General features: G+C 43.7%; 2 protein-coding genes and 1 long non-coding RNA gene across 7 annotated transcripts; 1 reads left to right on the forward strand and 2 right to left on the reverse strand.

Annotated features, from left to right (window-relative positions):
* The first annotated feature begins 4,397 nt into the window (after positions 1–4,397).
* On the forward strand, positions 4,398–13,700 carry LOC123127332 (eukaryotic initiation factor 4A-10). Of its 3 annotated transcripts, none has more exons than XM_044546981.1 (7): positions 4,398–4,605; positions 5,978–8,253; positions 8,396–8,806; positions 11,885–11,933; positions 12,040–12,143; positions 12,252–12,676; positions 12,852–13,700. In XM_044546981.1, exons 2-7 carry the CDS (start codon positions 6,051–6,053, stop codon positions 13,482–13,484), a joined length of 3,825 nt encoding a protein of 1,274 aa, XP_044402916.1. In that variant the 5' UTR covers positions 4,398–4,605; positions 5,978–6,050; the 3' UTR covers positions 13,485–13,700. The 3 variants fall into 3 exon arrangements, with proteins under 3 accessions (XP_044402916.1, XP_044402917.1, XP_044402918.1); XM_044546982.1 differs by lacking the exon at positions 4,398–4,605 and adding an exon at positions 4,649–4,846; XM_044546983.1 differs by lacking the exons at positions 4,398–4,605; positions 5,978–8,253; positions 8,396–8,806 and adding an exon at positions 9,255–10,390.
* A 277-nt stretch (positions 13,701–13,977) lies between these two features.
* Positions 13,978–15,570, reverse strand: LOC123127333 (transmembrane protein 258). 2 transcript variants are annotated; one of them, XM_044546984.1, is made up of 4 exons: positions 15,292–15,570; positions 15,117–15,211; positions 14,310–14,388; positions 13,978–14,215 (listed from the first exon to the last, which is right to left on the reverse strand). In XM_044546984.1, exons 1-4 carry the CDS (start codon positions 15,499–15,501, stop codon positions 14,168–14,170), a joined length of 432 nt encoding a protein of 143 aa, XP_044402919.1. In that variant the 5' UTR covers positions 15,502–15,570; the 3' UTR covers positions 13,978–14,167. The 2 variants fall into 2 exon arrangements, with proteins under 2 accessions (XP_044402919.1, XP_044402920.1); XM_044546985.1 differs by having other exon boundaries at positions 15,117–15,408.
* A 5,876-nt stretch (positions 15,571–21,446) lies between these two features.
* LOC123127334 (uncharacterized) lies at positions 21,447–26,560 on the reverse strand. 2 transcript variants are annotated; one of them, XR_006462319.1, is made up of 6 exons: positions 26,060–26,560; positions 25,875–25,969; positions 23,822–24,028; positions 22,454–22,730; positions 22,311–22,369; positions 21,447–22,016 (listed from the first exon to the last, which is right to left on the reverse strand). It is a non-coding gene; the product is annotated as an uncharacterized lncRNA (long non-coding RNA). The 2 variants fall into 2 exon arrangements; XR_006462320.1 differs by having other exon boundaries at positions 23,822–23,988; positions 26,060–26,559.
* Positions 26,561–27,773: the final 1,213 nt, after the last annotated feature.

Genomic DNA, 27,773 nt, shown 5'->3' on the forward strand with positions numbered 1-27,773 from the left:
CGCCAAGTCAGCGAAGCGTGTAATATCACGGCAACTTACGGCATTAAGGTTTCCCTCGTCCGTGCAATTACTGCAGAAAATTGAGATTGCGTCTTCCTCGCGGCAATCCTTTATCCTGTTCATAACCAGGAGGAATCTGGCCCAGTAATGATGTACTGTTTCCTCGGGCCTCTGCCTGATTTGGGAGAGATCGCTTATGTTCGGGTGGGCGGGTGTCATTGAATCTGAAACCTCACCCAATCCAAGATTCGGAGGCCGAAGAGTTTCCGAACTCTGAAGTTCGGATTCTTGGATGTTGTCCAACGAATCTAGCCCGTTGCCTGATCCTAAGCTCAGGTCTTGAGTTACATCCTCCCCTCCGCGGGTATCCGGCTTGGAGGAGTCGGGAATTCGGACGTAGCTAGTCCTTAAAATAGATGAAGGGTCGCCGTACTGCGCCTCTACCACGGCAACGTGGTGGGTGACTTGGGGAGAGTTAATTTCTCTTAGATCGGGTTTAAGCCCAACCTGGTCGTAATCCGTAGCGACCCCTAGGGCGGCGATGCGATCCAAGAGCTCGTTTACGGAAGAGAGCTCCATTGGATCTAGCTGCTCGACGAGCTCCGAGCTGACGTGTAGGTTGCTTTTGATGACCCGAGAGGTCACCTTCGGCGCAACAGCCGAATAGGTGGTCATGAGGAAACCACCTAGCCGGAGGGTCTGGCCAACAGCCAAGGCTCCCTTAGCAACGGCACCGTCTTTAAAGACGGGAAGAGGCATCCTTCCTGATTGTGACGGCACAGAGGAACTCTCAATGAAAGCACCAATGTTGGTGTCAAAACCGGCGGATCTCGGGTAGGGGGTCCCGAACTGTGCGTCTAGGCCGGATGGTAACAGGAGGCAGGGACACTTTGTTTTACCCAGGTTCGGGCCCTCTCGATGGAGGTAATACCCTACTCCTGCTTGATTAATATTGATGATATGGGTAGTACAAGAGTAGATCTACCACGAGATCAAGGAGGCTAAACCCTAAAAGCTAGCCTATGGTATGATTGTTGTGTATGGAGTTGATTGCCTATGGACTACAACCCTCCGGTTTATATAGACACCGGATAGGGTTAGGGTTACACAGAGTCGGTTACAATGGTAGGAGATCTTGAATATCGCATCGCCAAGCTTGCCTTCCACGCCAAGAAAAGTCCCATCCGGACACGGGACGAAGTCTTCAATCTTGTATCTTCATAGTCCAGGAGTCCGGCTGAAGGTATAGTCCGGCTATCCGAACACCCCCTAATCCAGGACTCCCTCAGCGCCCCTCTCCACAGTTTACGCCTTCGGTCATATTGTCGTAGTGCTTAGGCGAAGCCCTGCGCGGATCACTACACCATCACCGTCACCACGACGTCGTGCTGACGAAACTCTCCCTCGACACTTTGCTGGATCAAGAGTTTCGAGGGATGTCATCAAACTGAACATGTGCAGAACTCGGAGGTGCCGTACGTTCGGTGCTTGATCGGTTGGATCGAGAAGACGTTCGACTACATCAACCACGTTAAGCTAATGCTTACGCTTTCGGTCTACGAGGGTACGTGGACACGCTCTCCCCCTCTCGTTGCTATGCATCTCCTAGATAGATCTTGCGTGAGCGTAGGATTTTTTTTTGAAATTGCATGCTACGTTCCCCAACAGATGCTTCCATACTTTGTACTGTTTTTAACTCTTGATTTCATTGCTACCACCATTGCAATATGTTACGCTTCTGTATTATGGTACATATGTTTTTATGGTAGGTAGTTTGCTTCCATAGTTCATGTTTCTCTCTTTCTTTGATTTTATTGTTCTCTTTTTGGGCACCATTTAAATTTAAGCATGGCACCATGTATGATATGACATATCAACTCATTTCTTTGTGTAAGCCATGCTTCCTATTATGTTTTGCATAAGTTCCCTACAACATATTGATTTCCCTTCATCCTAATTTTGTTATGCTTCCATTGCTTATCATGTATGTTGTGATAGATTAACTGCTTCTTGTTGTACATATGTTTTGCGCCAAACAATGCCAACCGTGCATCACTACTTCCTCAAATGCATTGTACTATCCTCTCCTTATGATGCGACAGTGTCGATCTGAAGGTGGAGATGGGATTTGGTGGAGAGATGGGCGGAGACACGATTGAGGCCGCTGTTGAGGATGTGCTTGCTTACGTACTCCACCGGCTTGATGACATGCGTTAGTTGTAGCTTTCACAACAAGCAAACTGACTAGGATAATTCCATGTGGCGGTCAATTGCTAGCAGTGGCGCCCTGGTGCTTGCTTTCATCACAACGGCGACGACTTTTATTTGGTGATTCTTCACCTATGTGTTGCCTATTGTGAAGTTACAGCCTAAGACAATACCCTCGGTTCCTAGCCGCCTTAGTCTCTTAAACATGGACCTTGTATCAGAATATTTTTGTAATATAATTAATTTGTTCATTTTTTATTATATTAGACTTTTTTGTGCATGGAAGGAGATTCCCTTCTCTTTACAAGAAATCTTTTGTTTATTTGAAAACAATTTACTCACTACAGTGGAAACCATTCTATATCTGAGTGGAAGACAATTTAATTGTTGCTCACAGATGCAAATGTAAATTTAAATGGAAGCAAATTTTCTGGTCGCCTGAAACAAATTCTTGCTTCATTGCATACAAAATAATAAACATTTATAATGGACACAAATTTCCTAAGGAATCTCTGTTAGATGGAATTTTTTGTGGCTATAGTTGAAGCAAATTAATTAGTTGATGGAATCAAACATTTGAGAAATATAAATCGAAAGCAAACTTGGCCGCATAGTTTGAGGGCTTCACGTTTCAGGGTAACCAAACCTTTTTTTAGAAGAGGATAAGCAAACTTGATTGGACAGTTTGAGGGCCATAACTTTAGGAGAGTCGTTAGCGAGGGTGTTGTGGGTGGTAACTGGAAGCAGTTATTACGAAGCAATAAAACAATCCATGCACCGGCCTAGTAGCAGATCCAATGACCATCATTCATCTCATCCTATGGCATAGGATTGGTCTGATAATATGTAAAGGATCAGTAGTCTTATTCCTAGCGGCTCCTTTATATCTCCCACTACCATATTTGATTTTTACAACTGGCAAGAACAAAGGGAGTGATGCCCCCTTATCTTTGTTGGGTGCAAGCATCTGCTTTGTGTATGCGCACGTATTGTCGACGTTGTCTGTGTGCTATCTCCTTCTGGTTCATAAATCTTGGTTCTTAACTGAGGAAAATACTATCTGTTACTATATTACATCACCCTTCCGCTTTGGAGAATCCCAACACTATTACAAGTAGCAGTTTCCTCTTAGCATGAGGGAGAGAGTTGAATCGGGGCCAAGACAACACCTCCATGGATGGGTCGACGTCGTGGGCATCGCCGTTGTCAACCTCGGACATCGCAAAGTAGGGATTTCTTCCAACCCAGACCACGAATCCCTAAGTCCACCGGAGCTTCTCGAACGAGCCGACCACGACAACGGGAGGAGAGCGCATCTCATGGCACCCATCCACCACCACCAGACAAACTAGATCAAGAACACGGCAAACACGGCTCTGCCTAGATCAATCCCGCCACCACAGCACCACCTTCATCACGCCCAAAGGACCCCACCACCTCCACCGCAACCTCTGGCCTGCCCCAACAACGTCGGTGGTGTGAACTACCGTCGTCCATTACGTCGGCCGACATCCGGGCCACCACCACCCACATCAAATGGATCTGGGCAGGGAAAAACCCAGTTCCGCCGCCACCGGTGTCCACGGCCGGCCCCCACGCTGCCCTCGCAGCTGTGATGGAGCAGCCCCGCCGAGTGCCCCTTGGGTCGCCGCCCCAGCACCCAGATTCCACGTGCGTGTCGCCCTGCCTCCAGCGTCCGCAAGACCGCGTCATGCACACACTAGCGACGCCTTGCATTCGTGTCGTCGGGCACCTCCTCATCCCGGCTGAGCATCCCCACGCAGCTTTGCTCCAGACTTGAGGGAAGGGAAGGCCCGTCGCCGCCGTCGCCGCGCGGGCTTTTCCCGACGGCGCTCGCCGGCTACGGCGGAGGGAGGGGTTGGTGGCGGTGTATGGGGCTGTCGCGGCTAGGGTTTCGCACCCAGGTCGCCCTTCGGGGGAGCGACACGGGGCTGCGACACGATAGCGTATACCTAAAGATTATTCCAAATTACTTTATTAGATTTGACTATACCGATATATCAATCAAACGCTAAAATGTGTCTAGATATATTTGTATTTAGATAAATCTAAGACAAATAATTCGAAACGGAGGGGGCGGTTTATTTGACAACGAAATATGGGCTTGTTGTACATTAGTAACGTGTGAAGGGTCGAAATGAAGGAACATCCCAACTGAAGGGTCGAAATGAAAGAACATCCCGAGGGCCTTTTTAGTACACCAGCACACCGGGCGTTTTCGCTCCGGTGTCCGCCGTCGTATCACTAGTCCACTGTCCCCGGCGACGTGGATTGATCGCTCGCCCTACATCAATCGAGACCGAAATTTTTTCCTGTCTGCCTCCCTCAACATCCCCGGCCGATCTACCGCTGTGCGCCGCCACCCTAGTTCTGGAGGTACGCCGGAGCTCTACCTTGTCCCTCCTCGGCATTAGGTGTTAGCTTTTCTTATCAAAATTGGACTCACAAGCCTGCCACGGTCTACGAGTCGCCTCCAATTCAACTGCTGTAACCCTAGCTCCGTCCCTGTCCTTAAAACCCTAGCTCGCCCTAAACCGTGGCGCCCGCCGCCGCCCCCCATCCTGGGCTGGCGTTGGTCTTCCGAAGCGGCGGAGGCTCAGGAGTGCCCTCGATCTAGGTCAGACCTCACCGACCGGCACGCCGTGCTCACAACTCGCACATCCTACTGCCAACATCAGTTCATTTTCCATTTCGTTTTTTTTGTGGGGGCCCAACCTCCATAGCGCACGATCGAGTTCGAGTCCAGCCCTTCTTATAGAGAAGGGCAGTCCTTATCTGTACTATGCTATACAGTGATTGCTTGGCTAATGGGGGGCCATTAGTCGATCTGATGATGGCTACCTATGGTTTGTTTACTCTATTTTATTTGGGAGGGGGGACAGAGCTGGGGCCTGATGGTGTGGTTGATGGACCATCGCCATCACCATTACATGGCAACTTGGTCTCGTGGCCGTTGGAGTTGGACGGCGTAGATTAACCTGGTTGAACGGTCAGTCGACACGTGGTGGCGGTCTCCACCGCTCTTTTTGCGATTTATAAGGTTTTATTTATTCAGGCTGTGCATTAGCGAACATTTTGTATTTAATTGTATGGCATGTCTTCACTGTTTTATTTAATGTTTTCAAGTGATGTTTTATCATATTTCGGGTGCTGATTAGTATCTTCACGGTGACGTGACTGTTTTCTAGGTGTTATTAAGTCTCTGGCATGCTAGCATTTCTAGTATTATTGACATCTTCGGTGGGCTTTCCTAGAAAATTTAGTACTAAATTTAGGAAGTACTCCCTCCGTTCTAAAATACTTGTCGTGGTTTTAGTTCGACGACAACTATTTTGGAACGGAGGGAGTACTTTTTTTCCCAAGTGCATGGTTCTGTTTATGTTGATTTATCCTGTAGATCTTCAGAGACTGGAACTTCCATTTCTTTCCTAGTTGAGCCAAAAGAAGATTTCAATCCAATAAGCAAAAACTGAAGGGTGCAATCTGACCCTCTTTGCCCACCACCACGACCACTGTGGGTTACCTTAATAGATTGAAATTTATAACAAAGACACTATTCGAGACATTATTTCAGTACTTAGGTTGCAAATATTCCCATATTATATAGATGCTCGATATGTCCATAAAATCCTTCCTTTTTAATTTTAGCTAACAAACACACTTTTGTTCCATGCGCTTACTTTATTTCTTTGAAAGGATCTGGTCCTGACTTCTCTCTTTTTTTCCCTTGGGATATGCGCTTGTATAGGTTGATATAAACAGCAAGAGGGCATCACATTGTACCAGAAAGCGCCAAAGAAGGACCGATTGCAACACAAGTGATGGGATGTAATAGTCGAGAAAATAAGGCTGCGCCGGAGCAAAAACTAACTACTTTATCCGGTAAAAAGAAGTGCTTTGCTTGTAAAGAGACATCACACAATTTGGATCAATGCAGGATAAAAGACAAACTGGGTACTGCGGCTCAGCTATTTGGACATTCTACAAGGTTTCCATTCTACATGATTCAGCCTTCAAAGGAAGTTGTCGAAAATGAAAAGTTCTACCATCACTGCCTGCTGATCACATCTAATGCCTGTAACTTGGACCCGGCAGCAGTGAAAATTGAACTAAATAAGTTCTGGAAGCTGACTGATGGCTGGTATATAAAGAGAGAAGGTAGACAGAATTTCGTGGCATCCTTCAACTCAGAGGATGACCTACTAAGCTGTTTAAATCCTCCCAATGTAGAAACATTTCTAGATGAAAAGGAGGTGAATTTTACTGTAGCAAGGTGGGTTGAAGGTGATGGGGAGAAACTTGACTTGATCAGAGAGTGGCTTTTGGTCTATGGGGTCCCAGGTGCATATAGAAACTGGAAGGAGCTATATCAAGTTGCATCTGCAGTTGGAGTTTTGCTTGAGGTGGATGAGGAAAGTTTGGAAAGCGGAGATAAGGAGCCTATTAGGTTGAGGATAGCGTTGGGAAGTCTTGTTGGTGCTCCTTTCTCTTACCACTTTGTGTTTGGATGGTCATCTAGACCAGTCAAGTTCATGATTGAAGACAAAGCAAGAAGGATAGAAGGGCAATGGAAAGAAGTAGAAGAACGGAAGGTCAGCGTCATGAAGGAATATGCAGATATAAGAGAAGGTATTGAGGTACCTCCAGAAACATTGAATAAAGGAATGGATTTAGAGGGCACTGGAATAGTTTTCGCAGGCAATTATTCTTTGGATTTTGGAAGTTGCTCATGCAAGGAATGTAAAGAAGAACTGAAAACCACAGAACGAAATGGTAACATCATGAAGGAATATGCAGATATAAGAGAAGAAGGTATTGAGGTACCTGCAGAAACACTGAATGAAGGAATGTATTTAGAGGGCACTGGAGTAGATTTCACAGGCAGTTATTCTTTGGATTTCAGAAGTTGCTCAGGCAAGGAATGTAAAGAAGAACTGAAAACCACAGAAGGGAATGGTAGCGTCATGATGGAATATGCAGATATAAGAGAAGAAGGTATTGAGGTACCTGCAGAAACACTGAATGAAGGAATGGATTTAAAGGGCACTGGAGTAGTTTTCGCAGGCAATTATTCTTTGGATTTCGGAAGTTGCCCAGGCAAGGAATGTAAAGAAGAACTGAAAACCACAGAACGGAATGGTAGTGTCATGAAGGAATATGCAGATATAAGAGAAGAAGGTATTGAGGTACCTCTAGAAACACTCAATAAAGGAATGGATTTAGAGGGCACTGGAGTAGATTCCGCAGGCAATTATTCTTTGGATTTTGGAAGTTGCTTAGGCAAGGAATGTAAAGAAGAACCGAAGACTACAGAAACAGTTACATTGCTGGAAGTGGCAAAGTTCATTCCAGAGTTAAGAGCTGATGAAGAGATCGAGGAAAACAGCGGAAGTGCTATGGCAGCCACCACAACAAACTCAAAGAAAGCAGCAGAAGGGGGGCAATCCCCAAGTGAAAGCTCGGCAAGAGGTGATCATATGTCGGGTTTGGAAGATTGTTCTGACAAGAAACATCAAAAGAAACTGATGACCTGCGACATGGCTACATTTCTGCAAGTCTCGAAGTTCACTGAAGAGTTTAAAACTGATGGAGAGATCAAAGAAAACAATGCAAGTGCTATAGTGGGCACCAGAACGAACTCCGAGGGAGCTACAGTAGACATTCCAAAAGCTACAGAAGACATGGCTACATTGCTGCAAGCATCGAAGTTCACCGAAGAGTTAAGAACTGATAGAGAGATCAAAGAAAACAATGCAAGTGCTATACTGGGCACCAGAACGAACTACGAGAGAGCTACAGAAGACATTCCAAAAGCTACAGAAGACATGGCTACATTGCTGCAAGTGTCGAAGTTCACTGAAGAGTTAAGAACTAATGGAGAGATCAAAGAAAACAATGCAAGTGCTATAGTGGATACCAGAACGAACTCGGAGAGAGCTACAGAAGACGTTCCAAAAACTGAAGGTGGGCAATCCATAAGTGGAAGTTCAACTTCAACAAGCTTGATTGAAGAGGTCTTCAGAGGTCAGTGAAAACTGCACATTTGTGAACTTTGCTGTGCTATATTTATCAAATATGTTTATGATGTATGTTGTGAATTTTCTTGGCACAATAACAATTGGTTGACACTTTGTTTGCTGACATCATTTCTGATCTGCCCATGAAGGTCACAAGCCATCTATAAAAAATGTGTACAGAAGAAGAGATCGGAAGCAAAAAAAATCGACAGAAGGTTCCACTTTGTGTGCTAACATCAGTTCTGACAGTGCCCATGAAGGTTTACAGAAGCCACCTATAAAAAATATGTACGAGGGAAGTGATCCCAAGCAAAAAGGATCCACAGGGGGGCAAGTTGCTTCAAAGGAACTGAACAAAGGAATGAACCCAGGGAGCAGCAGTCACGCCACAAGGATTGCAACCTCAACATGCAATATGATGGACTCAGAAAGTTTATTGGAAAAGGAACACGAGAAAGAAATGAAAATGGCAGAAACAGCAGCAAAGACTGTGGGAGCTGAAGGAGCACAATCTATCAAGGGAAGTTCAGTATGCATGCTTAGAGTAACTCAGACAAAAGGTGAGTCAACCATCCTATGTGCATAAAATTGTTACACTTGTATACCTTCAAACCTTTTCTTAACCAAGTCTTTTATCACAAGTTAGAAGGAAAACACCCAATTAGCATTTGACCACCAGTCTTTATAGAAAATGAAAAGCAAACTGATTTTCAATTTTTGAGTGGCACAATTGGGAATATAAGAAAAGGGGTGTACACCAAACATGGACTGTAGAGAGTGTGCAAGATGACAGCCTTAGAGCATGTCTAGTAGAGCCCTCAAACCCTTAAATCTGGTTTTAGTTTTAAGGGTTGAGAATTGGCCATTTTTGACACTTTTAAGGGTTGAAAAACAGGGGCAAAGACTAGAACCCTCAAACCCAACCCTTATAACAGAATATTCCGTTATAAGGGTTGGGTTTGAGGGTTCTAGTCTTTGCCCCAACCCCAACCCTTAAAACTGTCATTTGACATATCACAATTTTCACTAGAAAAACACAATCAACCTTCAAACAAACACGGAAATGAAGATCATTGATGCATGGTTTAATAGTTTACATCACACAATCATCATCTTCCCCCTCTCATCGGCACCATCACCAAAAAGTTGCACCTGGCGCCATCTCCTAGACCACTTCCACGTCCATCAAGCACCTCCATTGTCGCCGGTGGTGGAGTCCTCCACACCGCCATCGCCACCACCACTCATCGGAGTGTACCTCGAAGAGTAGAGGACGCACCACGGAATATCCTCTTCCTCTCCGCGATGTCCTGCTTGTACTCCTTCCACCACATCAATTGGTCTTCATCCATGTCCTTCTTGGACATCATCATGTGCTCCTTCTCTTCCACCATGAGTTCTTTCCATGCCTTTGCTTCTTTGACCTTGATCATCCTCTCCTCCAAGTCGGCCTTGCGCTTGGCATCTTCACGCCTTGCTTCAACTTGTGCAAGCTTCACCTCTTTCTTCTTCTCGTTGATAAGAAGCTTTGTCTCCAATCTCTCCATTGTCAATGCCTCCCTTGACTTCATCATATGTTCTATCTTCTCCCTTATGCTTGACGCCTCTCCTTCCATCTTCTTCCTTAGCTTATCCTTCTTGTTTCCAGCGGGCTTGTGCTCGTTCCTTCCCTCCTCTTCACTATCATCCATCCTAACCATTGCCGACTTCTTGGGTGCGGTCTCTTGATCCCTCAACTTCCACTTGTCATAAGTTTGAAGAATTTTCCAAACATGTTTAAATGGGAATGCTTTGCCCTTGGAAGCGGCCATCTCCTTGTACCTCAAGTCAGCAATTGCCTCCTACAAACTCACCAATAGCATAGTAAACATATATGTACTCACATAACAATAGCATAAAAAATCAAAATAAATGTGAACAACATATATGTACTCACATAGTCACTCTCCACGGTTCCACTAGGCGGTGCATCCTTCACTTGGTCCATTGCCGCACTCCAACGAGCACAATGGGGCTTCATCAACTCCCACCGGCCTTGAAGCGACCGGCAACTACGAGGGATGTACCCACCGGTCTCCGGCTTGATCTTGCAATAGAAGTCCTTTATGCGTTGCCAATAGCGTTTACCTGTTTGATCGGTACAGGTGCTTGCATCCAACCCCACATGTGCCCAAGCACGAACCAAGAGAATATCTTCGTCCTCGCTATAGTTTGTCGAGCGCACGGTGGGTTTTGCAACGGCGGCGAACGCCTCCTCTATCTCGGTCACCTCCTCCTCATCTTCCCCTTCCTCCTCATCACCCTCTTCCTGCAAGTCATCACCAAACCCCAGGGGTTCGAGAGAAGGAGCCCCGATGTCCACCTCCGCTTCTTCGAGAAGCCCCATGAATGACATTGGCGGGGCAGGCATTCCGTCGAGCACCTCGTGCACGACGGGCGGAGGTGCGGGGGCCGGGGCGGCCGTCGGCTTCTTCCTGGAGGTGGCCTTCTTCACCTTCGGCGCCGCTGCCCCCTTCGGCCCAAGGGAGGGCTTCTTCCTCACCTTCGGCGTCGCTGCGGCCGGGGCGACGGCCGGGGCGGGCTGGGGGAGGATGACGTGCTGGCCAGCACGCCGCCTCTTCGCGCCGACGGCCACAACCGACGGCACCTCCGGCGCGGGCGGAGGGAGCGAGGACGGGGCCGGCGCAGGCGTCGCCGAGGCCGAGGCCAGGGGCGGGGTGGCCGGGGCGACGGAGGAGTCCGGCGGCGCCTCCATGGCTCGCCGCGGTGGCGACGGGATCGACGAGGCGTCCGACGGGAGGGAGCGCGAGGGGAAATTTCCCTCCCGCGCAACGACCGGTGGAGTGCAGGTTGGAGGTGGGTTTCCCTCTCCAATCCTCACTTTTACAGATTGGGAGGGCAACCCCAGATCCAATCCGTAATTTTTTTTAAGGGTTTAGGGGTTCTAGGTTCTATTATTTGCCGTTTTTTCGTTTCAACCCGTAAAAAAATGGTTATTTCTGTTTATTTGAGGGTTTAAGGGCTCTACTAGACATGCTCTTACCAATTGTGGTGGGGCATGCATTTACATGAACATAAGGTAAACATCTTACATTACTGCTTTACAAACACGCTTACATAGGATAAGAATATGAACTTGAACAAAAGAAGGTTAAAACAGATGAAATACAAAAACTACTAGGGAGATGTGAGATGAGTTATGTGAAAAACAGTAACTGCTCTACTAATTTGTGGAGGGAACATTACCCTGATGGACAAAATACCCGTTTAGAAACTAGAAGAGTTTGATTATTGAATACTTCGTTTTATTGTCTTCAACCATTTTATATACTCCCTCTGTAAAGAAATATAAGAGCGTTTAAATCACTACTTTAGTGATCTAAACACTCTTATATTTCTTTACGGAGCGAGTACTGCTTAATTTCTGATCCAGTGCATTGATGCTTTTCGAAAACATTGGTTTTGGTATGGTTGTGTGTAAAAAGTAAAATAGGAGCTTAGTTCCAAACCCTTTTGCTGTAAAAGTTCGGCAATGTTTCTGATGGAACAGGGGAAACATCCCTGCTTTATTGAAGTTTGAGTTAGAAAATATTTTAATAATATGTACTTTGTTTGCACTGTTTCTGGAACGACACCAGAAGGAGCTTGGTTTGATGGAAAGCAGCCTGTTTCTAAGATGACTACGCGGTATGTGATCTGATATTTTACTTCTGTCTGTTTGTTTCTCTTTCTTGCCTTACTGTTTCATTTATATTTATGGATATTTGATTACTTCCAACATGACATGGTATAGGCTAACTCAATTTTACGAGGAGTTCAACACATACAATGAAATCTATGACAGTTTTGTTGAGATGGGTCTTCAAGAAAATCTGCTGAAAGGAATATATGCATATGGTAATTCTTGGTTTATCTGTTACTATGTTGAGATGCTTATTTGCGTATACAATTATTTCTTGACTTGACATGTATTATAGTGAAGTCTTAATGAGATTTTGTTTGAAGGCCTGGAGAAGCCTTCTTTAGTCCATCAACGAGGAATTGTCCCATTGTGCAAGGGTCTGGATGTTATCCAGCAGTCACTGTCTGGAACAACTGTGACACTTGCCTGTGGAGTTCTCCAGCGACTCGATTATGGATCCACTGAATGCCAAGCTTTGGTTCTTGTACCAACGCGTGACTTGGCACAGGAGACCGAGAAAGTTATTGGAGCACTTGGTCAGTGGCTAGGTGTCAAAGCTCATGCTTGTCTTGGAGGGACTAGTGTTCGTGAGCACAAGCAAATTTTGTCCAGCAGCACCCAGGTTATTGTCGCTACTCCTAGCCGCGCTCTGGACATGCTGAGAACACGAGTGCTCTGTCCAGATAACGTCAGAATGTTTGTCTTGGATGAAGCAGATGAAATACTCGCAGGAGGTTTGAAGAACCAGGTTGGTTTTGCATCATCATACCAGCTCCGTTGTATAGTGATTACAATGGTTGCAAAACTTCCCTCGTATTGCTTGTTCTATTTAATTTGAAACGATAAAAATAGATCTTGTTAATCTCATGCAATTCTTTGTGGCGTCTATTTTCGTAACATGTGACCATTCATCTTTCTTGCAGATCTATGATATTATCAAGCTTCTCCCAGCCAAAATCCAGTTTGCTGTATTCTCTACCACCATGTCCAATGAAGCTCTCGAACTTTGCCGAAAGTGCATGAATAAGCCTATGAAGGTCATAGTGCCGAAAGATGAAGAATTGGAGGGTTTTAGTGTTAAGCAGTTCCATGTTAAAGCTGAGGACGAAGAGTTGAAGTTTGAGAAATTATGTGATCTTTTTGACACCATGGCGGTCACGCAAAACGTCATCTTTGTCAACGCACGTCGGAAGGTTGAGTCACTGGCCGAAAAGATCAGTGGCAGGGGGTACACCGTCTCGGCAAGCCATGGTGGTATGGACCAGCACGCCAGAGATGTTGCCGTCCAGGATCTCCGGTCAGGATCATCCCGTGTCCTCGTCACCACCGACCTTCGTGGCGCCGACGCATTGCAGGTCCCTGTTGTCATCAACTATGATCTGCCAACACAACCAGTACAATACCTTCGTCATGTTCGACGAAGTGGACAGCCTGGAGGGATTGGTGTCGCAATCAGCTTCGTTGCTCGTGCTGATGAGCGTGTCCTGTCTGACATCCAAAGGTTCTGCAATACTCAGTTGGCAGAGTTACCCTCTGACGTCGCTGACCTCCTGTGAGCAATTCCGTAGTTGGATATGGTGCACAGATGGCTATCTAGACTATTTTTTTTTTTCTATCGTTGGCCTGGAGAGCTGCGCGACAGCTCCATTCTGTTGAATTGTGGGAATCGTCTTGTGGGATTGAAACTTTTCGAGTTCTCCGGTATTATGTCATGGTGGTTTGAAACTGAATTGAATGTGGTGCAAATAGTTGTTTGAAATGTTTTGTTGGTTCATCTGTTGTTTACTATTGTTATATTGTGTTGGTGCACATATGCTGCTAGTGAGCAACGTTATGCACACAGGTTACAGAATCCTTTAAACCAGAACAAATAATGCAGGTCATGCTTGGATTGAACTTTGGACCAGATTACATATAGCAAGGTTTGGGTGTGAATGTGTAGGTCACCTATAATATCAAAGAATGTTCTTCCACTGAATGAATCTGGTGTTAGTACTAGTACGAAAACGATAAAAGTTAACTTGCTTCAGTTTGCAGGCAATAACTACAGGCACTTCAATCTTTCTGTTCTGTATTTGTATTATAATAGTAATATGTCATGTAACATGAGAAGTGAGGGTTAACTGAAATAAACTTCTAAACACAAGACTACATGTAAACACGAATTTTCAATCTTTGATGTCCTTTCCCCTAGAGAAATTCTTGGATGTCCATGTAGGTATAGGCTGCAAGTCCCTTGTCAGACATAAACACCACTTGCGAGGAGAACGAAAAGAGATCCAAAACCCTGTGGAACAAACAAAGCAAATTTCGTAAATATGTCAACCAGCTCTGATTCCACATACGAACTGATGAAACAATCAGCATTTTAGTGGGCTCACCAGAAAAACGGAAGCAACAGCTGCGGTGGTGAGCTCCTTGGCTAAGCTTCGGCTGCGCGTGGATATGGTCGCTTCATAACTGGCATATAGAGAGATCAAAGAATCAACAAAATGGTGGGTAGTCTTTTGTCAACGGACTAATCTATAAGTATATATCTATGAATGGTCCTGTGTAATTCAACATGAACAAAGAACGAAGTTGCTTCGCCTCACAACCAAGGAACTGCAAACATATACTCCCTCAGTTCCACAATACATGTCTTCCATTTATCAAAATATAGATGTATCTAGACATATTTTAGTATATAAATACATCCATTTTTGGACAAATGGAAGTCAAGTATTTTGGAACGGAGGGAGTACACGATAACCCACTCGCAAATTGAGTTGTGAAACGTCCGTAAAAAGAGAGAATCGGAGGTTAGAGCTAGCCGGTACACAAATTTTCCCTGAGGTCCAATAGCAAATTGTCCCTAGTAGGCGCGAGAACGGCAAGCACATGTACCAAACAACAGTGAATTGATGCATCTGCACTGAACACTAACTGTGCAACTTACAGAATGCAAGTGCCAATGTATAGTTGTGTTACTAGTGCCCCTGTAATATGTTCGTGTTTTCTACTCCTACATCCGATAGTACTACATCCTACAGGTTATCACAGCACACAGCCAATAAGCGGCTCTACTTGCAGGTCGAGAACCAATCGCCACTGGGTCACTGCACAATTCACATCCAAGTACCCAAATCAAGCACGAGCGGAGCGGAGGGGAGAAGAATAGGAGAGGTAGGGGTTGGTTGCTCACGTACATGAAGAAGGAGGCGGTGAGCATGAGGCCGACGGCGACCGTGAGGACGGCCAGAGCGGGGTACCAGGCCACCGGCAGCGGGCTCGAGATCGACGCCTGCATCTCGCCAACGGTATCTCCCGAGTCAGGGGGGCGGAAGCAAAACCCTAGAAGAGATTTGAGGCGGGGAAGCTTACCATTCCGGATCTGAAGTCTGAACCTTGTGATCTCCTCTCCTCGCGAAGCGGGGTCCCTGTCCTCAGGTCAGGTACACTTTGAGTGGCCGGTGTGCGATTGCAAACGAGCAGTGCTACACACACGATGCTGTGCGCACGATTCATGCACGACAACAGATCCCTGTCCGTCCATGCATGTAGCAGAGTCCAGCAGACCGTTTGATCCCGCATCGTTCATCTGTCGTGCATACTGTTGTCGTCCGCGCAGCAGTTCCGATTGCAAACGCATGTGCCGGCTCGCTCCCGGGGCTGTCCATGGTTAAGCACCGCTACGTCTTAATTTTTCTTTCTCACAAATGAAAGAATACCCAGACACTTGTATTCGTATACACGCACAAGTAACTTACATTTATGAGCACCTTTCAGAAAAGCAGCAAATTTTCTGACTAAGAGTAGTCGGGCACTCCAAACCCGCCTCAAATGTCCCGACGGACAGCCTGGCCAATGACCGCTAAAAAAAACATTTCAGACGGGCTTCTCAAACCGGCCTCAAACTCATGAGCTGACCAAAACCCCTCATATCTAGCTCAAATATGAGGCGATATGGGGAGATCTAGGCACGACCGGTCATCCGTCGGACTAACGATGGAGTCCCACACGAAAACACTCCGAAACTCGATGGTCTGAAACTCGTCTCCTCCGTCGGACATATGGCACCGTGTGGCGCCGCTCTAGCAGGCCACATAGTGCCCTAACTCGGCTATTTAAGCCGTGTCACCGGCACTGAAACCCTATCCGTCCACATTTCCTCCTCCCCTCCCCCCGTCCCGTCCGCCGCCGCCGCCGCCACCGCCACTTTCCAATCGTCGTCCGCCACCACTAGTAGCCATGCCCCCATGCCTCCGGATAAGGAGCTACCCATATCTAACGTCAGAGCTCCGGCTGCAGCTCCTTGAGCATATTCGGGCAAGGTGTGAAGCCTGGATCGCCGCAGGGCTACCTCCGGACACGATGGATCCAAAGGAGGACTTGGAGGAGGAGGAGGAGGTGGAGGAGGACGAGCAGCAGGAGGAGGAGGAGGATGTGGGGGACGCGGAGCAACAGGCGATCCTCGATTCCCTCCTGTCGAAATCAGAGGCGGAGGCCAATCGCCGTCGTCTGCATGAGGCGGAGGCAGAGAACCCCGTGGAAGTCGATGACATGGTTGCGTATATGGATGAGGAGGAGGCCTCCTACGCGCCCATCTACCCGGTGCCCGGCATCGAGGTCATGGACATCTCTGACAACGAGCGGTAGTTAGGCTAACGTGATGTGCGTAGTACGTAGAATTTCTTAAAACACGGTTTGTATGCATCTGGGGATGAAATATGAGAGTCGAATGCATAGCACAAAGTATGAGGTGTGATTGGTTAGTGCCTGCGGACGCGTCCGATCGCGTCCGCGGGCGTTTGAGAGACCGGATTTCTCAAGTTCAGCCGTAGATGCTCTAACGAAGTTGTAAACTTGAGAAATTCGAATAACACGAACACACATTTAAAAAAAATCAGCATCTTCCTAAATTAAAGTTTATGATTACAAGCAGATGAACCGCCTGGGGGGGGGGGGGGGGGGGGTAGGCATACATGCAGTCTCTTGATGAGAGTGTGTTTCTCGATTGGCCTTCAAAGATTATCTCCGCACTCACAAAAAAGAGCAACTTCTCTGATGTCACGTATGATATGGGCATAAGCGCCCTTAATTCCTTTCTTTGGAAATCTAACTGCTCCTTGACAATCACTGGCTACCAAAATCTTTTGAGCGACAATCTCCACACTGAGGCATAGAGCTTCTTTACAAGCTAGGACTTCAAGCATTTTTGGCTTTGTCTACCCCTCAAAAATAGGTGTTAAGGCTCCTTTATAGGCTCCATTGCTATCTCTCACAGATCGGCTACTGAATTGGTTCTTCGGCTCTTCCCCACCGCGGCATCGACCTTAGTTTTGATCACTCCCATCAATGGGGTAGTCTAGTTTTCCTCGACCACCGTTGGTGTAGAAAGCTTTCTTCCCTGCTATTATGTTCTACATGTTATTTATGTAGCTCTGGACAAATGGGTGAACCGACAAAGGGTGCTGGTAGATCTCTTCATGTAAAGCTTTACATCTTGCAAACAATATGGACCACAAGGTAACGAAGCATGTCACGTGTTCCTCTAGTCTCAAGGTATCAATCGTGGTATTGATGAAGTCGCGTGGGGACTGCTTAGCCGACATACTTATGTGCTCCACTAGACACTCATCTACCAACTCCCACACACACTATGCAACATTGCGAACGATTAGAGAGTGCATCCAAGAGTCCTCCCCGTACAATGTGCGCCTGTTATCTGGGCCCATATTCGAGTGACATCGTACGTTCGTCGTTGGCAATGAGCTCTTTGCTAATCCCCAAAGAGAAGGCTTGATCTTTTCTGGTACCTTATCTTTGCTTGTTGGGCATATGAGTCGAGCCAGAGGCCCTCCGTTCAAGCCATGCCTCCCACTGATCCCTAGATCCCACCAAATGTGATATGTTGTGCAAACTAAGAAAATTCCTTCACAATCAAAGTGACAGGCCCAAAAGCCCATCTAGTCTCTTATGCTTATCGAAATGTTGCGAATAATACCAACATCATTAGGAAGAAAGAAATGGTTCAGCTTTACTTCGTCCCAGTCCGAACGCTCCTCTTTAAAAAACTCGCCAACAAACGAAGGGTGTGTCCTCATGGACACAAACATTCAGACGTAGCGAGTCGTTCCTCGGGATCCACTTGGGCTTCCATGCATTTGTGGTAAGTTCATCGTCAATTTGTCAATCCCCTCATGTATTAACCTCCATACTTGAGAAGGGTTGATACTCGTGACCAGGAGCAGGGGCACGTGCCAAGAAAGATTTGTTACTTTCCCTATGGTTTTCGAACGTTTTCAATAAAACCTTCTCGTACAAGTATTTTCACAAAGTTTTCGGTAATATTAGGAGATGCTATTCGAACCCTTCCTTTTATTAAGATTCGAATTCTTCTTATTATTATTATCTAATTATTCTTTTTTTTCCGCTTCTAGCAAGATTGCTCTAATGGTTGTTTATTGTCATGTGACTTGGCTATAATTGTGGGCTTTGTTTTTCCATGAAAAATGTTCCTGTTGACTTGGAATGGACAAGTGGAATTGATAATTAACACTTGGCTTTTGGGTTTAGCTAAATTTAAAGTTGGGTTCTTTTAAATTGGTGAATTTCTATACTTGAGCTAGTGCTAACCATTTTCCCTTTGTTGTGTTGTTGTTAGATTTGTGAACTAATGCCTCTACTATTGGGTTGGATATTGGATTAGGTTATGGACCTTTACTTGCATTTTTACATATGCCTTTGGTTAACTTGATCAGCTACTCCTCCTGCTAGATTATCACATAGGTTCTGATCATCTACTGTGCATATGGTCATTTCCACTATTCATTTGGTCACTTCCTTTGTTCCTATAGTTGGTTGTTGCTACTCAACCCTTTGGAAATTTCTCTGATTCGGGGATCTAGCCTAGTTTCAGATTCCTTAGGTACCAGCTCGTATGTAAATGCATTTCCCTCTGGGAAAGCAACATTTTAACCTTACCCAAATATGTTTATGTTTAATGATTCTTTTGCAGGTTTTGGAAGAAGATAATGAAGAACAGGAGAAGATTAAGATTAGTTTAGAATTTCTTTATTCGCTTGTAATAACCATGTACTATTCATCAAGATCATTTTTGAAATACTTGGATAATGGTCAATGTATCTTCTTTTGAATCCAATTGTATATTTGTAATAACTTGTAATGTATCCTTTTAAAAGTCCTTTTGTAATTCATTTGTATTATTGAATACAATTGTTTGGACATGTATGATAGTTGTGTGTTAAAGGTTGTGGTTGAGTTATTATCTATTATTTGCTATGTGAATCATTAAAAACACTAGTAGAAAGCCCATGCGTTGCCACAGGCCTTTTCTATATAAGACTCGGTGAATTTTGTCCCCTTCCAACGACATTGCCTCGGATAGATATTACACCTTTTGTATTATCATGTGCAACAAATATACAAAGAAAAACAATTATTTGTATGCATCTCATCTGGTTGTGTAAAACTCGATGAGGTTTTAGTTCAGTTCATCATAGTTACGTCAGTGGCTTTGTTAGTCAACATTTCAAAGTATCATCCGAAGACTTCAGTTTTTATCTATGATCCACAAAAGTGAAAATATAAACATATAATAAATGAAAAACTCATATACAATATATATTCATTGGTCAGCTGCTAGATGCGAGCATGGGACCTTTTTAACCAGAGTGATTTGCATCACACTTTTTAGTAGAGTAGTTCACATCTAAGTTTCAATAAAGTGTAGGCTTACCTGTAAATCATTTGTTGGTAATTATTATCAAGAAATGACTTGTTAGTGTATGTAATATTATTTGCTATAAAAAAGTATGTCATATTTCTCTCATAGCAAACAATCGCCTTTACCTAAAAAAGCAAACAACAGCTCCATTTTTTTCTTGATTAAAAAAGCTATTCACTCTCTCACCCCATGACACATTGCTCACACTCACATCTCATTCCCCCGGCCTACTCTCCCCGCCACGGCCTAGCCGCCGCATCTCTCCCCACCATGGCTTCTCACCACCTGCGTATTGCCATGGAATAGTGGAATAACAAAGTGACGAAATAATTTAGAATGTGCTTTGAATATGTGACTCTTTTTTTCATTCACCTAGCATCAACTAATTTTCTCTCCCATTCATAATTCATTTTCAACTTGGTAATCATCGTGTCTACTTAGCCGCCCTTTCATTGTAGGAATACAAAAGTGACATCTGTCTCTTTACCCCCTCCATCCCCTCCACCTTCATTCTTGCCACCATGACCAAGGACGGGAACGTTTGACTCTCGGATGTAATTACACCCGAATTTTAAAAAAATAGTTGTTTGTAAGAAAATAAAAAAAAATCTGAACTTTTTTTGCGAACAAAGTAGATTTGTTGTTGCACTCGCCTAAAATCTTTCGCGAAGAAATGACTTCCATGTTGTTGTGGACGAAAAAACAAATTTGTCACTATACATGAGGTACTGTTCATACTATTGTCAGAGAATATTTGTCATTTTTGCCGAAGGGTATTTCATTACAGAATATTTTTGTACAACAGAAACGACAACTCAAGTTTGTTGGGTTTTTTAAATGATTGACTTTTTTGAATTGTTTAAAAATAAAATCAGGTATCAGGTATAATTACCACCATGTTCCAAAGGGCATTTTCCCATGCCCAATCACTATTTTCAAAATGTTACACTGCCACAAATTATAAACTTTTAACGATTTCTTTTGATCTCTTTTTGGTGTTTAGTCAGTTGAGCATTCCCTCTTTTCATATTTTATTATTTAATTTAGTAGTCGTTCTCATCAGCAACCCTTGCTCTAGTGTTATTGTCAGTTCAAAGTCCCTCGTATCACCTTTCAAAAGTCTGTCATCTCACCATACCATCACGGACCCCTTTTTTCAACCGTTATTAGACTGCGACAAACATAACATTTCTCTAACAAGAGAAGAGTATTGAAAAATTAATAATGCCTCCATTCGAAACTACGAGGTGTAATTTGCCATATAATTAATCAAATAATGTGCACGAGTAGTTTATATTACATAATATAGACATAGCTACTTCCTCCGTTCCTAAATATAAGTCTTTTTAGAGATTTTAGTAAGGACTACGTAAGGATGTATATAGACATATTTTAAAGTGTACATTCACTCATTTTGCTCCATGTAGTCCGCATTGGAATCTCTAAAAAGACTTATATTTAGGAACAGAGGGAGTAGATTTCTATTCAAGCTCGCTTTCATATGATTATGTTTTGTAACCACCAACTAATTTTTTTAAGAAAAATTATAGGCAAAGTATAAATTTAGAAAAGCTAAGTACAACTTGTATTTTGAAAATGGGGGAAGTACAGTATATCCACGCAAATCAAACTTAGTACCCCCTTTCATGGTACATGTGTTGCACACTTCATAAGCACCAACAGATGTATGTCACACCTTCATCATAATTTAGGAAATTTTGATCATAAATTACAGGCATGATCCATAGTTATTAACTTACATATAAAATGAGTAAATTTTACCAAAAAGTTTGAAGTCACAAAATATTATTAACAGTTAAATCATATCGAAATAAATGCCTGCTCTATCACAAAAAATTCAAAATTCAAAATAATAAGATACTTTAACATTATTATCTATCTTGCTACTGCTGCTCATCTCACTCGAAAAGAGTATTCACAAATGATAATACTTCTGCTCATATCTCTTCTAAGCAACCTGATCAACATTGTAATCAATGAGACATCCTTGGTGCTCAAAAGGTGAAGTTCTCCTAATACTTCACTCCTTGTTTGCTTTAATGATTGGCACATAATCAAATCAAGGACTGCTAATCTCTTGGGCATATATCAGATCAAACAAGAGGACATTCTACACAATTGTTTCCCTCTTACTAAAACTGAAGGTAATGGCCTTCGAGTGCTTTTTCGCACACTTTATCTGCTACCAACATGTGCCTACAGTGGAAACATATTTTGGCCCCTTGTCTAGCTTACAGCACCCGTTCCTTACCACCCACTTCGGCTTCTTCGGCTGCGGGGCCACTGGAAATATCTCGAGGAACGCCTGCACCCTGGCTCCTTCAGTTCAATGGTGGTACTGTTTTTCATGAAAATACTTGTATCAAGATTGAGTTAATGGTGATCTTTGTTTGGCTTTGTGCTATTTTTTTGTCGAACCTTCATCCATAGCACAAGAAAGGTTGTAATTCTTAGCTGATGCACTTCTCTAACTGAAAAGCTATGTATAAAAATGACTGGTCCTAAGGTACTCCTGTTATCATTCATCCCGTCAAAACACGACTAAATTGCTCCAGCTAGTTTTATGATAATTACACATGAATAAGAAGGTGTAAATGTAATAAAACGGTATGAGCACAGATGGTATATATACCTCGTTGTGGTCATCGTCCTTCTTGAGGCGAGTGGATCCCATCCTTAGATTATGTCCATCTTCGATTAGTAGAGAAGCAATATCAATATCTCAATAAGCGTTTTGAATCTTTCAGACTTGATATTCAGTTAAGAGTGGCGTACATGGCTGAGACGACAACATGGGCGGCGTTCATCTCACCGTTTACTACCTTACTCGAGCAGTAGAGAAGCACTATCAATAGTCTTGATAAGCTTTTTCTGGATATTTCATACATAATAGTTCACAAAGAAGGGCATGGCCAAGGTGACATCACAGTTGGGTACATGTCCCTGGCTATTACCACACTCCAGCTTTGTTTTGTTTCTCTGACCATCAATGCCACATAAAGATAACCACAAGTGTCACATCTTCACTGTGACCACGCGGCAGTCCAGGAGCCTAACCAAAATATCCTCAAGCATGAGTACAAGCCATGACCGCTGCACTTTCTTATACCTCATATTAATAAAACAAGAAAATTGTAGTTTGGTGCAGCTAGGATAGATAACATTGGTACTTTAGTACTTTCCACTTAGGGTTTTTATCATTTTTGCCACTAGTTGTGTCCCACTACTCAGTTTTGCCATTAGAAGTTACAACTACTAAAAAATGCCATCGATCCGTGAGATGTTTGCTCAAAAATGCCATCGTTCCGTTAGATGTTTCCTCAAAAATGCCATTAGACATCGTTATTTTCACATCAAACTCATTGACCATGTTATATGACAAAAATAAGCCTAGACCCACATGTCAGTTCTCTCTATCTCACAATGATAAGTGTGGCCCCACTTGTCCGGAGTAACCAAGCGAATAATTTTATAGAAAAATAAGAACGTCGTTGGGATCAAGTGGGCCCCACACTTTATTGTAGTAAGATAGAAGGAGAGCTGGCATGCTGGTTCATAGGTATTTATGTCATTATAACATGGCAAAAGAGATTTGAGATCACAATAATGGTGTCCAGTGGCATTTTTGAACATATGTCTAACACAACGATGGCATTTTTGAGCAGTTGAAATTCCTAGTGGCAAAACTGAGTAGTGGGAGACAACCGATGGCATAAATGATAAAAACCCTTCCACTTAACATGAAAACTGCACAAATATATAGAACAGAAGAACCTTTGGCAGGAACAAAATAGGATAGCGAAAAATCAGTTGATAGGCAAATATATATAGTTAAAACATAAACAAAGGTTTGCACCCACTAAAGGAAACAGAGTAGGACGGATGCGGTAGCACCATTTGATATGCATTGACAATAGTTCATTTCAGAGTGCTAGGATTTGAACGCCATGTATAAAACATCTTCACAAAATAAATTTGGACCGATAATAATAGCTTTCAGTCTGGAAACAAAAGGATTATAACCTTCAAACTGTAGCTTATACGGTACACATCTTGCTAGCAGGAGCAGGACTAAATTTCTAGCTAATATAAAACTATGCTGTAAAACTAATGATGGAATAAAAACAGGTGTCAGGGTGGTACCTTTATGCATCTTGCTCGCAAGTTCAGGATCATACTATAACTCTTCGCAGAGATTTTGGAGGCTTTGTTAGGAGCAACAACTAAATCAGTACTAAAGAATTTTGCAAGCCTATTTCTGTATGCTTGAGATTCGATATCTGAGATGATTGCTTGTGCTTCATGCTTCCCTGATCCAAATATATTTCTCAGATCATTAAAAGGAATAAGCTGCAATTTTTAATCACAAAAATATTTATGTTAAGATACTAACGTATAAGAACACTTCGATGGATAGTAATATAAATTTTGGAAGACAATGCATCATGTATTTAGAGTCTCACAATCAACCCATCTTATGAACTCTTAAAATAATAGGGCAACTCACAGCTCATGTACCGTTGAAAAACATATGGCAATTTGTGGTGATAGACATCTGCACTATGGTAGCAACAATCAAAAGAATCGACCAGCCCTAAGAAAACATTTTATGCAAACATTGCAGGTGCTCGTAAGAAAATGTCACTAATCTTCACATACTCATCCAATTTAAACATGAACTGCAGCACCATCTGAATTTTATTATCTTTGTAAACAGGCAGTCTTCATGTCTTAAACCTGTCCTTGAATGGATAAATTGAGTATACAGGCGTTTGCTTTTTATCATTATATATCATAATCAACAATCATCTGAACGGTAAGGGTCAATATAGATATGATGGATGACACAGTGATATGACAGAGGTATTTTTTAGCTGTATCTCCTTCGTACCCTCCCCCCTCTCAATTCGCTCTCTCAAAAGCAGGATGCGCAACAGAACAATTCACTCTCAATCTCTCCCTATCCCTGTCTTTCCCATTCTCTTTTCATTCTCAGTCTCAAAATTACTCTCAATCCAACTGAACCAGCAGCCTGCTCAGTAGCCGCAACCCTCATCTGTCCCTCCTCTCTCATTTCTACCAACAACAAAACCATCCGCAATCAGTAGCCACTCTGTAACACTAACAACAAAGTTAGCTCAGCAACAACAGCTAGCACGAGTGGATCACACCCCATCGTCTCTGCCACCGTGGGGCTTGCCACCTCTCCTCGTCTTCGCTTGTCTCGTCTCCCTCACTTGTCCCGCAAAAAACTGTGCGGCAGCTCCGCTACAAGGCTTGGCACACATCCCACACCCACCAAATGGGGCGGCCATTCGCGACCTCCACTTCCTCGTGCTCCAAAAATAACATTGGGCTCCAACTGAGCTTGAAATATTTAAAAATATGCTTGATTGGCTCAAACTAGCTCTCAAAACTATTAACATCAACATGGATTGTTGACATAGAATACAACATGTGATACCAATGTTAAAAGGGATATGCACGTACATAAGGCAGAAGGTTTACCTACCATGAACTTGAGTTATATCATGCTATTGTTCACTCGTATATGAGTGCATGTTTATTGAACTGATTAGTGTTCTACTTCATAGCATAGATGTTACTTCTACTGCTTCCACGAAATGGCACGAGATGATTGTGCCATTTCTCATTACTGGAATATATGCTGACTAACTGTTAGTGAGTAAGATATATGTAACACGTAGCAAACCCCCTAAAATGTACATTCCTTCTTCTTTATATCATCACACTACAAAAATATCAGTGCAAAATAAATAAATAGAAATCTATGTAACAAATTGGATGGCATCCGCAACTATTCTTGTAACTTAGCAAGAAAGTATGTGACATATCATGTTATATATTTGCTTCAAGCCCACAGAACATGTTGTATATTGCCCAAGTCTTCCGGTAGGAATATTGCCTATCTAAAAAGTGCCGAAAACCATCTTTGTTTTGTCAAAATAACTACTAATGACATGAATCAAGAGGTCATCAAAACCATGAATGAACATCTCCGAAAATAAAATTTCATCAGATAGTATATCAGAAAATATTGCTTCCAAGTATAGAATGTGTTCTAGGTAGCATATGAATCTTCATGTTCATTAGGAGGTCACAAATCAGCGGGGAAAAAAATTGTTGGATGAGAAAGGATAATGCACTTTTTTTAAACGCTCAAAAGATATCTCACCATGTGTCGGATGCTTCAGTGCAGTGCGGAGCTTGCACACGAGGAGAACATTATCGGCAGTCGTCCTCGATCTTGCTCGGCCATATAGGACAGGTCTGAGTAGAGCAATGACAAGATATTAGACATGTACGTCACCATGGCAACACAAATCAAGAGAAGAACATGAGGCCATGGTCGGCTCGCACCTGATCTAGATGCATCCGTCCAATGCTCAATCTTCAACCGCCACGACCACAGAAATCAAGATCAGGTGCGAGCACCTGATCTGGAAGTGTCCGTCCTCATCCCGGCTTCCACATGGCCCCTGCGACGCTACCGCCGCTTGACCGCAGCCCATGTGCCCAAGCGCTTCATGAGTCGCTGCTAGTCATGGCCGAGCGCGTTGGCCAAGGCCGAGACACACCGTGCTTGGGCTGCATCGCACGGCCTCGACGAAGGCGAGCGAGGCGTGGCGTCATGCCGTGGGTGCGTGGTGCCGGAATCAGCGTCGGCATTGGGCGGGGCGGGCGAGGCGAGGCCCTGTGGCCGCGACGACGGGGGTGAGTGGGGGCGCGGCGGCACATACATGGAGGGCCGGGCCGAAGCAGAGGAGCTGCCGTAGGGAGGGCAGCAGGCAGGGAAGGAAAGAGGCGAGGATAGGGGTGCGGTGGGGGAGGACATGCTTAGGTTTCATTGGGTCTGTTTGGTTTTCTCTCCACCGGTTTATGTGTTACGTATGTGTGTGGGGACGTGGTGAGGAGGTGTGGAGGGGTGGTGTTGGTAGTGGGAGGTAAGACGGGAAAAAACCAGACGAAAAAAAAGCTTGATGAAAAAAGACCGTGAACGGAGACTACCAACTCCTTCGTTGAGAGTAGAGATTTTTTTAAAATTGATTATTTTTTTAATTAATGTGATTGAGCGATTTTTCTTAAAATTAATTATTTGTTTTCTAATTAATTTGATTGAGCGATTTAACGTAAGGTTAATCAATTTGATTTGATTTTTAGAGACTGATCATGATTGATTCTACATTATTAAATAATTTGTGCCAGCATGGATAGTTTTGATCCGTTCAAATTTCTTTTGTTGACGCGAAAATAAACCGATGAAGTGAGGAAGGAGACAAAAAAAACTAAAAAAACCAACGAAAGTGGGAGGTGGATAAAAAAATCCGAAACGGAGACTACCAACAGGTGCTTGGAGTAGAACACTTAGGCTTTGTACAATGGGAGGTGCTTAGAGAAATGCTTAAAAAAATAAATCGGGTTTTTCTTAAGCACCGGTGCCTATTTCTACATGAGAGACACTTAGTTAACCGTCTATCCTGTACAAATAAGCACTGGTGCTTAAAGAAAGCCTGATTTATTTCTCTAAGCACCTCCACTAAGCATCTCCCATTGTACAAGGTCTTAGAGAACCAATTGCCAAATACACAACAGGTGCTTGGACTAGAACACTTAGGCTTTGTACAATGGAAGGTGCTTAGAGAGATGCTTAGAAAAATAAACCGGATTTTTCTAAAGCACCAGTGCTTATTTCTACATGAGAGACGCTTAGTTAACCGTCTATCCTGTACAAATAAGCACCTGTACAAATAAGCACTGGTGCTTAAAGAAAGCCTGATTTATTTCTTTAAACACCTTCACTAAGCATCTCCCATTGTACAAGGCCTTAGAGAACCAACTGCCAAAGACACAACAGGTGCTTGGACTAGAACACTTAGGCTTTGTACAATGAAAGGTGCTTAGAGAGATGCTTAGAAAAATAAACCGGATTTTTCTGAAGCATCGGTGCCTATTTCTACATGATAGACGCTTAATTAACCGTCTCTCCTGTACAAATAAGCACTGGTGCTTAAAAAAAGCCTGATTTATTTCTCTAAGTACCTTCACTAAGCATCTCCCATTATACAAGACCTTA

This window comes from Triticum aestivum, chromosome 6A (assembly GCF_018294505.1).
Source record: "Triticum aestivum cultivar Chinese Spring chromosome 6A, IWGSC CS RefSeq v2.1, whole genome shotgun sequence".
NCBI lineage: Eukaryota > Viridiplantae > Streptophyta > Magnoliopsida > Poales > Poaceae > Triticum > Triticum aestivum.